Below are 11,429 nucleotides of genomic sequence, written 5' to 3' on the forward strand. Positions count from 1 at the left end.
TGAAAAATAAGAAATAAATATATTGATTCGACGTAAGAAACTTTACAAAAAGAAATTGAAATTTCGCAAATATATCATCGAATGTTTCACACATACACATAAATATTGAAAATACAATGTCCAAATGTTATTGAAAATAGAAAAAATAGTCCATAATAATATAATATATGGTAAAATAATGTGTTTATAGTTTAGGATCTTAGTTGTTTAGAATAAATTCGTACTGTTTTGAATAAAAGCTGACGCAAGGTGGCCGATGACGGGAACAACCACATTTTTCAGTACAGCTAGTGTCTTCTCATACTTATCACAATCTGCAACCTTGTTTCTATCAAGAATTTTTCTTGAATCCATTATCCCATTTACTATTTTTTCTATTTCTTCTTTATGGATCATATCCTTCTCTCTACTTCTCATAGTCTCTATTTTTCTATTCAAATTGTCAATGTATTCCTCCAAAGCATTATACGCAAAAATCTTCTTCGTGTACTCCTCGTCTTCACATCTGTACTTTTGAGCATCTTCTAGCATTTTGTTGATTTCTTCCTTTGAAAGCCTCTTCTTTTCGTTGCTAATTATAATCTTCCTTTTTAGTCCAGTCGTTGTTTCTTCGCCTGAGCACTTTAGAATGCCATCATCATCAATTTCAAAGACCACTTTTACCTTTGACATACCCTTTGGGGCAAGTGGGACTGCAACTTTGAAATTTCCTAACCAGTTATTATAAACAGCCCTAATTCTTTCACCTTGATATACATCGAAAGCTATAGCACTTTGGTTATTTTGGGATGTAACATAATCTTTTTTCATGCTGGTTGGTATTGAGGTATTTCTTTTAATAATGACAGATAAAGAGCCATCAACCACAGCTACACCAAGTGATAGAGGGACAACATCATCCAACTCTAAGTTGTTCACTTTTTGACTTCTTTCACCACTTAACTTTGCAGCAAGAATAGTTGCACCATATGCAACGGCCTCATCTGGATGGATCCTCCTACAAAGCTCTTTTCCATTAAAGAATTCTTTCAACAATTCTTGAACCTTAGGTATCCTTGTTGACCCACCAACAAGGACTACCTCATCGATATCATTTACATTCATTCTTGCATCACCCAAACAATTCTCCACCATCTCTATGCACTTACTAAAGAAGTCTCCATTCAAATATTCAAACTTTGCACGAGTAATTCTCATAAAAAAATCAATACCCTCATGCAAACTATCAAGTTCAACAACAGTTTCAGCAGTTGAAGAGAGAAGTCGTTTTGCTTTTTCACAAGCTACTCTTAATCTCCCTAGTGCCTTTATATTCCCACTCATGTTTGTCCTATGCTTTTTGTTGAATTTCTCCACGAAATACTCCACCATCATGTTATCAAAATCCTGACCACCTAAGTGAGTGTCACCAGTAACAGCTTTCACTTTTATCTTACCTCTGACATCAATGGTGACAAGAGATACATCAAAAGTACCACCACCCAAATCAAAGATTAACACATTTGTATCACAAGTTATATCACTTCTCTTATCTAATCCATAAGCAATTGCAGCTGAGGTAGGTTCATTGATTAATCGTAGAACATTAAGTCCAGCAACATAACCAGCATCCTTTGTTGCTTGGCGCTGGGAATCATCAAAATAAGCTGGAACAGTGATGACTGCATCATGTACAGTTTTACCAAGAAACGCCTCTGCAATACTTTTCAGTTTCATAAGAACCATAGATGAAATTTCCTCAGCTGAAAACTCCTTTTTTTCACCATTGTATGAAACTACAATCTTTGGAATGTCGTTACTTCCTTTTATAACTTTGAAAGGCCAAAATTGCATGTCCTCTTGAAGCTTAGCATCATTGAATCTCCTCCCGATAAATCTTTTTGCATCTAGAAATTCACCATATTTGTTGTAATCAAAGATGAATAACAAGTTTTTATTTTATAAATTCAAAGAGTTAAATAATGGAGTACGTAAAGGAATAAAATACGAACCATAAATGGTGTTGGTGGGGTTCATAGCAATTTGGTTCTTAGCACCTTCACCTATCAGACGTCCATCAGCGGTGAAAGCAACACAAGATGGCATAGTCCTATTTCCTTGATCATTGGCTATGATCTCAACTTGGTCATTTTGCCAAACACCCACACAAGAGTATGTTGTTCCAAGGTCAATTCCAATAGTTGCAATAGCTTTACTTTCCATGATGCACTCAAGTCAAAGCTGTATTATAAGAAACAAAATGACTATTCATTTTGACAATTATTTTAGTTTACTGTTTATATAATTTGCATCTCAGCAAAATAAGTACCTCTTAAAAAGAATACTAAACAATTGCACAAGTTATATAGATGGTTCTGTTACAAATTTCATACTTTGTTTAATTTCCCGAAGTTAGTTAAGTTGCTAGCTCTCCTCAATAGTTGTAATTTACTTGTATTAATACACTTTTAAATTAAACAAAGGTTTTTAAATATGAGAAATAATATGACGTTTTCTAATTGAAATCAAAACAAATATGCTAAATAAAGAACCTTTCAACAAGAATACTAAACAATAAATTCCACAGATAATATGGATGGTTCTCTTACAAATTTAATAATTTGTTTAATTTCCCGAAGTTACCTCTCCTCAATAGTGATAATTTACTTCTCTTATTAATAAGTTCTTAAATAATAATAAAAAAGCTTTAGTATAAAAACTAAAGTGTCTTTCTCAAATTGCAATCAACAATGGTTTGTTAAAATAAGTACCTCCCAACAAGAATTAAAAACCAGAAATTATGAGGAATTTATTTAAGTTGTTGCCTATCTTCAATAGTAGTAATTTTATTGGCGTATTAACACGTTTGTAAGTTACACAAACGTTTTTGAGAATGAGAACTAATGTGCCATTTTATGATTGCAATCACAGAAGATGTGTCAAAATAAGTACCTCTATACAACACAACAAAAGCACAAATTGATCAGATTGTGTGGATTTCTCTTATAAATAGTTTACCTTGTTTAATTTTCCAAAGTTATTGAAGTTACTAACTCTCCTTGATAATGACAGTTTACTTTTCGTATTAATACATTTTAAAATTAAACCAAATTTATTCAGTAAGAGAGGTAACGTGACCTTTTGTAATTGTAATCACAACAGATGTTAAAATAAGTATCACTCAATAAGAACTAATCCGTAAATTGGGACGATTATATGGATGGTTCTTTTACAAATTTCAAAAATGTTTTTAATTTCCCAAATTTGCTCTATTTATACATTTTTTAAATTATACAAAAGTTTTTGAGTGTGAGAACCAATGTGACATTTCCTAATTGCAATCACCAAAAAAAAAAAAAAAAAAAAACTATGTTAGCACTCAAGGACAATTTACATAATGGAAACCACACTTAATTTACACAATGGAAACTATACTTATGGTCTCTTACAAATTTCATGATCTTGTGTATTTTTCTAAATATATACCTATTCTACTACTTTTTTCCATAGCCATTCATATTGATATACAAAAATGAACTTTTTGTTTTCAAAAAACTCACCTTGTATTGTCCGTTTTTTTAAATTTATGCTTATTTTTAAATGAAAAAATTGAAATAAGTATATCAAAATTCATAATTTTTTATACTTGTTAAATAAACACTCATATCGATATAAAAAAATAGTTTTTTTTTTAGTCAAATTCAAACTGTGAATCAGATTCATACTGTGAATAGATTTACACCGTGAATCTAAAATCCATATAATTTTGTTTTTAGCATTCACAATTTGAATCTGACATACTATTTCAAAATTTTGATCATTCACACATTAATTTAGTGAAATTCAAATTTGAATCGAACTATATATATTTGTAATTTTAAAATATTTTACAGGTTTTAATTACTCATAAATTATTTTTGTAAAATTCACAACTGAATTTTCTTCACAGTGTGAATCTAAACTGTATATATTTATGTTATTTTTTCGATAAAAAATAAACCTAAATATTTAAAAAAACTAACAAAAACGGAGCGAGTTTTTTTTTGAAAAAGTTAATATTTTGCATATCAATATAGATGTCTACAAAAAATGGATATTAATTTTTTTTTCGATAAAAGGTTAGTAATAAAAATAAAAATAAAATGAAGAAATAAAATATGTTTTTTGTTATAATTTGATGCATGTACGTCCACCCTAAGTGATGAAAATCTATAGTTAGAATTGATTTCTTTGTTCCATGGTTTAAAACGGTTCTTTGTAGAACTTTATATATATATATATATATATATATATATATATATATATATATATATATATATATATATAAGGATAACAGACTACCTTAAAAAAGTTAGAGAAAAAAATTAAATGAATTTCTTTATATATATATTACGTTTATGTATATATATAAATATTATAAAATAGCTCATCCAAATAAATATAGCTCAAAATATATCATATATTTACGCCATATTCATTTGAAACGACCACAAACCTTAAATTTTCAACCAATTAATAACAACTAATCAAGTGTTTTTAAATTATATCTTATGATCACTTTACTAGATATATTTTCATGTTTCTAAAGTTAATGTAATTTAGTAAATATTTTTTTTACTTTCCTATACATTTATAAATATATTAGTAGTATATATGTTTTTTCAACATAAAACATTCATATATTTGATGTGGATAGTGATTCAAATATGAAAAGTTGGAAGATATTTTTTTATGTTTTTATGTTAGTAAAATTAAAGTACATTCAAGATAATATATCTAATCTGTTAATTTAAATAAGATATTACATTAAAAACCTAAACTAATATTCAAGTAAACTTTTAAAAAACAATTAAAGTTTTTTTAAATAGTTAAAATTGTTTAAACGTGTTAAATCCAAACCTCAATCGTATTGTAAAATTAACTAAAATAATATCCAAAATCTATATTTATAATAATAGAGAATCTTTCAATATGATTTGATAAATTAATTAACAATAATAGATAAAAAGTATTATCAAATTATATATATATATATATATATATATATATATATATATATATATATATCATCGAAATTAAAAGTTGGTCACATAAGTATACTCTTAAATAAATCGATCCTAAAAGTTATTTAAAAGAACCCTAACGTAAAAAGTATTATGTAAATGGTAATGTTAAAAGCATAACTATTTTAAATGGCATATATATTTTTCAATATGTCAACATTATTTTTTAACCTATGTGGGAATTCTCCTAGTGTGTATTTGTCTATGTGTTTGTGTGCGTGTGTATATATATATATATATATATATATATATATATATATATATATATATATATATATATCCATTTTTGAGTCGTGGGCCGTAATTCGATTGTATAAGGCTTTGGGACTTGGGGATGCAAAGTTTAGTCATTGTGGAAGGAGGTAATGATAGTTCAGAGATTTTATCCTTGAATTGTGTTTTGGCCGAAGGGTAGAAAGGAAAAAGTCATAGGTTGGGCTGTTGCATTAAATATGGAGTTTTGTTCGAGAAGTTTTTAGTACAAGATATTTAGATAATACTATGGGGCTCTTCAACACCTTTATGTGGATATAAAGATCATTGAAATTAGACTTAGAACGAAGAAGTTATGAACGTTTGAATATAGGGAGGTTTGGGTTTACTCTAGTATGTTGGGCATACGGGGTGTACGTTGGGCGTAGTAGACATGGACAATCGCGGAGGCCCAACCTAGTACGTTGGGTGTACTAGGCGTATGCTAGGTGTACACGATCAGATGTCAAACCCTAATTTGAGGGTTTTGAGCCCTATTTAAGCTCATTAACTCCCCCAAACCCTTTCTATTCTCAGCCTCCACCTCTTTAATGTCCCCCCTTGAAACCCTAACACTAGTTTGAGCCTTGTGAGCAAAAGAATGTGTTTTTAAGTGTTTTGGAGTGTTCTTGGTGCATTTTGGAGAAAAAGGAGTTCATTGGAGAAGTGTTGGTTGCATTGAAGCATATAGATCCAAACCTTGTTCATTTTGGTATTTCTTCTGGAGGTATAAAGTTTGAATCTTGTTGATGTATTTGTTAGATCTAGATAGTTTTGGGTGTTATGAGCTTTTGGTCTATTTAAGTGCATAAAGTTTAGATCTTGAAAGTTTGTGACCTTGTTATGGATAAATTTGGAAACTTTATCCATCTAAATATCATATTGATTCAGATCTGAAGGTTGGAGACTTGGATTTAATGGATTAAGTTGAAAAGGATATACTTTTGGTCCCTTTTGAGTCTTAAAGACTAGATCTTGTTTGTTGGGACCATTCTAATGGATAAAGTTGGAAACTTTATCCATTATGAAACTATTAGGAACCATTAAAATGTGATCTTGGTCCTTCTATCCCTTCCATGCAAGAGTTATGATGTCTTAATTTATTAATAAGTTAGGGTTTTGGCTTTTGGACCTTTTCTAGGCATGGAAAGTCATAAAGGTGGAAACTTTGTGACTTAAGTCGATGTCTATCTCACATTTGAGTATATACGATTATGTATTCCTTGGATTGTTGGTATTTAGTATGTTACCGTATTGTAGTGATCTGTTAGATCTGTATCCTGGTATATAGGATGTTGTTGTACTATAGTGATCAATTAGATCCGTATCCCGATAAATAGGATGTTTTTATGTTGTAGTAATCTGTTAGATCTATATCCTGATATATAGGATGTTGTTGTGCTGTAGTGATCTGTTAGATCTTTATCCTGGTATATTTAATGTTACTATGATGTAGTGATCTGTTAGATCTATATCCTGATATATATGATGTTACTATCCGGTAGAGATCTGTAGATCTGTATGTCTACCTGTACTTGCTTTTCATCATCTAGTGGAGTGCCCGAGAGGTTGTATGTAGTCATGTAGGATGACTTGAGAACTCTTGATCTAGGCTTTCTTGCCTGTTCCTTGTTTAGTTGTAACTCTAGATTCGGATCATCTGTTCGGGTGGCTATCTTACCTCTGGTTACTTATAGTTACGCATATCATGGAGGCCATCTAGTAGCGGTACATTGTTTTGATAGAAGACTAGTAGGAGGTAGTGATTTGTATGATTGTTGTTTGCCTCTATTTTGTGCCTACTTGATCCTTGATTGTTTATAGGTTGACATATCGTGGTAGTGGGTTGAGGCGGTCCTGTTTGGTGTTGTAGGTCAAGATACCTGGTTTGGGTCGGTAGTATGTCGTAGGCATGGAGGCTCGGGAAGAGCGGTTGGGTTGAGGCGATAGGCCAACAAACCCTGGGTATTACAACCCGATGGCTGACTGGACCCGTTGCATGTTGGTATTCAAGTCTGTGGACTGATTGGGCATGTGCATTCCAATCCGATGATTGTGGGCCGTTATGCATGCTTGTATGTTTATCGTAAGATGTATTTTGGGGGAAACTCACTAAGCTTTGTGTATACCTAGTTTTTTATTGTTTTAGGTATCATCGTTGGTCATGGAATGCGAAGGCGTGACTCTACACATTCATCAGCAGCAATGAAGATTCTGCGCTTTAATATTACTCAGATTTCCAATAATTGTAATTTGGATAAACGGTTTTCTTGATAATGGATTTATAATTGCAAAGCTTTGCTTTAATAAAATGAAACTTTTTGGTTGTTAAAATGGAACGTTACGTATGTATGTTTGTGTGTGTGTGTCTATATATATATATATATATATATATATATATATATATATATATATATATATATATATATATATATATATATATAATGGGTTAAATAGAGAATCTATGAACCCTAAAATCCTAAAAAATCAAAAGAAATACGTAAAAATAAATACTTTGAGATATCAATTTTATTTATTTATCTATTTATTTATTTTATATTTTTTTTACGTAAGAATCAGTAAAATTGTATATAGATGTATACATTCGTTGGAAAAAATTAAAAAAATAATATATATATATATATATATATATATATATATATATATATATTATCAAATTTGTTTTGATCGGGTTTATGTAAATATATGTGATTTTGATGTTTATAATATATAAAAAAAAGAGACATGAAAGAATTTTTTTTCTATATATTTTCATTGAATTTTTAGGTTTTCTATGATTCAAACGTTTTCCAATGCACCCTCCCATATATATATATATATATATATATATATATATATATATATATATATATATATATATATATATATATATATATATATATGGGGTTAAAACGGCCTAGAGTTAGGTTCATGTCATATAATAATAAAGATTTTAAATGAAAGAACAAATTAAAATCAAATCATTTTGGATTGAAATTTTGAGCCAACTCCTTTAGGAGATTTTTTCGCATTATAAGTAAAAGGTTCATGATGAAATATCTCATAAGCGTTTTATAATTGGTTAAATAGAAAATAAATAAACCCTAAAAGCCCTAAAAAATAAAAGAAATACGTAAAAATAAATACTTTTGAAATATCTTTTTTTTCTTTGTACTTTAGAAAAAATAAAATTGCATATAAATGTATAAATTCGTTGGAAATAAATTATAATACTAATTATTTTTTTGTTTAATTTGAAAAAAAAAATCATCAGATTTAAGTAAATATATATGATTTTGAGGTTTATAAAATAAAAAAAAATAACTAAATATAGACGTATGAAATAAATTTTTTCTATAAATTGTATATCTAGGGTTTCTATGATTCATGTGTTTTCCCCATATATAGAGTCAAGATCAAATAAGAAGAAAAATTTTGGTAGGAAGGTAAGAAATTTTTTTATGTATATTTTTTAACGAACAAATAAAATGCATCATTAGATGATTCAAAAGTAAAATTATTCACAAAAAAAATTCCCAAAAAAACATCTTCATGATTTATTTTTAAGTAAATTAAAAAATTACTTTTATGACAATTTAAATGAATAACAACAAAATCATTGTATAAATGAATTATAGAGATGTTTTTTTGAGAATTTATTTGGTGAATCATGTTATTTTTTATTCATTTAGTGATTTATTTGTTTTGTTCGTAAAAAAATATGTAGAAAAAAACTTCTTACTTCCTATAATTTTCTTTTTATTACTGGATATATATATATATATATATATATATATATATATATATATATATATATATATATATATATATATATATATATATATATATATTAAAACCTTTACAGCATATTGAGTTGAAGACTAACCGTTTATTTTGTGGTTGATCTCTTGTTTATGTGTATCTCCTATTTTCCTGCATACACATTAATCAGAAAAACGCACAAGTGCCAGGTTCATGTCACATAATATTAAGATATTAAAAGTTAGAACAACTTAAAATCGCATCATTTTGGATTGGAATTTTGAGCCAACTCCTTTTGGAAATTCTTTCCTAATATTATAAGTAAAAGGTTCATGAGGAAATATGTTAAGCTTTACCTTTTCCGAATGAATGTATGAATCCACTTCTTCCCATCCCTTCATCTATATTCTATATATACATAGCAATTTCAAAATTATATGTCTTCTCCTTCTCTATTATTTTGAGTTTTTAAAGACTTAGAAGTCGTCGAGAATATTAAAAGGCTTGCTTGGTGTATTATAACCACTTGATATATATATATATATATATATATATATATATATATATATATATATATATATATATATATATATATATATATATATATATATATATATATATATATACACACGTTGAGATTAAAAATAAAATAGAGATCTTGAGATTCAACCCCAGCCACATATTTCACATCTGCCGCTCTAACCCTCCGGCGTACCGACTTGATATGCATGTTATAATCATAAATGATCATATAGCGCCGCCCGTTCTTTTCTCCTCCGCAACCATCCCCACCACCACAATCGCCAACACCAACACCACTACCATCACCTCTGACACCAGCCGACCCTACGACTGTCATCTCCGTCATTTATACCACCGCCACCTCTATCACCACCACATCTTCTACCACCAACTGTCATAATCGTATATTATTACTCAATATGTGAATAGACATATATGTATAATCACTTATGATTAGGAATATACGTATAAGAATGTATAATCATATATGATTATACCTCTCTGTCATATAATCATTTATGATTAAGCATACCCCGTCGCTGCCGGTACACTGGAGCGTTAAAGCGGCAAAATATAAGGAAAAATCCGAAAATTCTTTGAGAGCATGTTAATTTTGTGAAACCGTGAGAAACAATCTAAAAATAGTTTTAAAATGCAAAATAAAAGGAAAAATCCGAAAATTCTTTTTTTTAATTATTATTTTCGTCATTTTATTTACCTAAAAAAATAAATAAAAAAGTTAAAAAAAATTACTGTTTTTTTTCAAATATGTGAAATATTCTAGTACAATATTACACTATAAATATTCTAATGTGATTTTTATAATGTTAGAATATTCTAGTATTCTAGTAGATTTGTCATATATATATATATATATATATATATATATATATATATATATATATATATATATATAATATTCTAATATTCTAGTAAAATATTCTAATATTCTACTAGAATATTTCACACATATTTCAAAAAAACGGTAATTTTTTTATTTTTTTGGATAAAAAAATTGTAACGTCTGGTTACTGGTACGCATTTAAATAATAATTGTTTCATTTTCATTAAGCAACTCGACGAGTTGGTAGCTTCAAACTCGTCGAGTAGAGACTAGAAGGGACGCGGGTTTTTAGCAACCTACTCGACGAGTTGAGAGCCCCAACTCGACAAATAGGGCTGCCAGAGTGAAACCCTAATTCGGGGTTTTACACCCTATTTATGCTTCTTAATCCCCACTTGTTGGCCTCCCTTACAGTCTCCAAGTCCTAAACCCTAAAACACGAAACCCTAGTGCATTTTGAGAGCTTTTGAACCATTTTTAAGTGTATCATATGTGTTTGAAGTTTGAGGAAAGAAGGAGAAGCTTGAGGACTCAAGGAGAAGCTAGTAGATCCAAAAACTCCACTCTATTTGCAAGATTTTCGGGTAAGCAAGCCTCAACCTTGCTTATCGCTTTCTTAGATCTCTTCATCTTCATTTCTATGGAATTTTGGGTCCAAAAACCTTGACCCTTTGGGAAATGGATGACCCAAGTGGATATCCTTCCAGATCTAGGACCTTAAAGAGTTGTTATGGCATAAATGTGCAAACTTTATGCCATTGGAGCTCCCATGCAAACTCTAAGATATCATTTTGGCCTTTTAAGCTCCAAAAGGCCATGCATGGAGCAAAATGTAGAAGCTTTACGTGTTCAAATGATGTCTAAGGCCCAGATCTATGTTGGTATACATTATTTTGGAGAAGGAATGGCTTATGGACCAAGATCTAGGTCCAAAAGGGGTTAGGGTTTGAACTAAACCCATGAAGTTGAGGTATTAACGGGTAAAGTTGGAAACTTTACCCTTAATT

General features: G+C 29.4%; 1 protein-coding gene across 1 annotated transcript; it reads right to left on the bottom strand.

Moving 5' to 3' along the window:
- LOC145162861 (heat shock cognate 70 kDa protein-like) lies at nt 1–9,534 on the bottom strand. Its single transcript, XM_079081862.1, has 4 exons — nt 9,413–9,534; nt 9,181–9,227; nt 1,992–2,220; nt 1–1,886 (listed from the first exon to the last, which is right to left on the bottom strand). Exons 3-4 carry the CDS (start codon nt 2,200–2,202, stop codon nt 208–210), a joined length of 1,890 nt encoding a protein of 629 aa, XP_078937988.1. The 5' UTR covers nt 2,203–2,220; nt 9,181–9,227; nt 9,413–9,534; the 3' UTR covers nt 1–207.
- Between the last annotated feature and the right edge of the window lie 1,895 nt (nt 9,535–11,429).

The sequence above is a fragment of the Lactuca virosa genome, chromosome 1 (assembly GCF_052849685.1).
Source record: "Lactuca virosa cultivar CGN04683 chromosome 1, Lactuca_virosa_CGN04683_v6, whole genome shotgun sequence".
Taxonomy (NCBI): domain Eukaryota; kingdom Viridiplantae; phylum Streptophyta; class Magnoliopsida; order Asterales; family Asteraceae; genus Lactuca; species Lactuca virosa.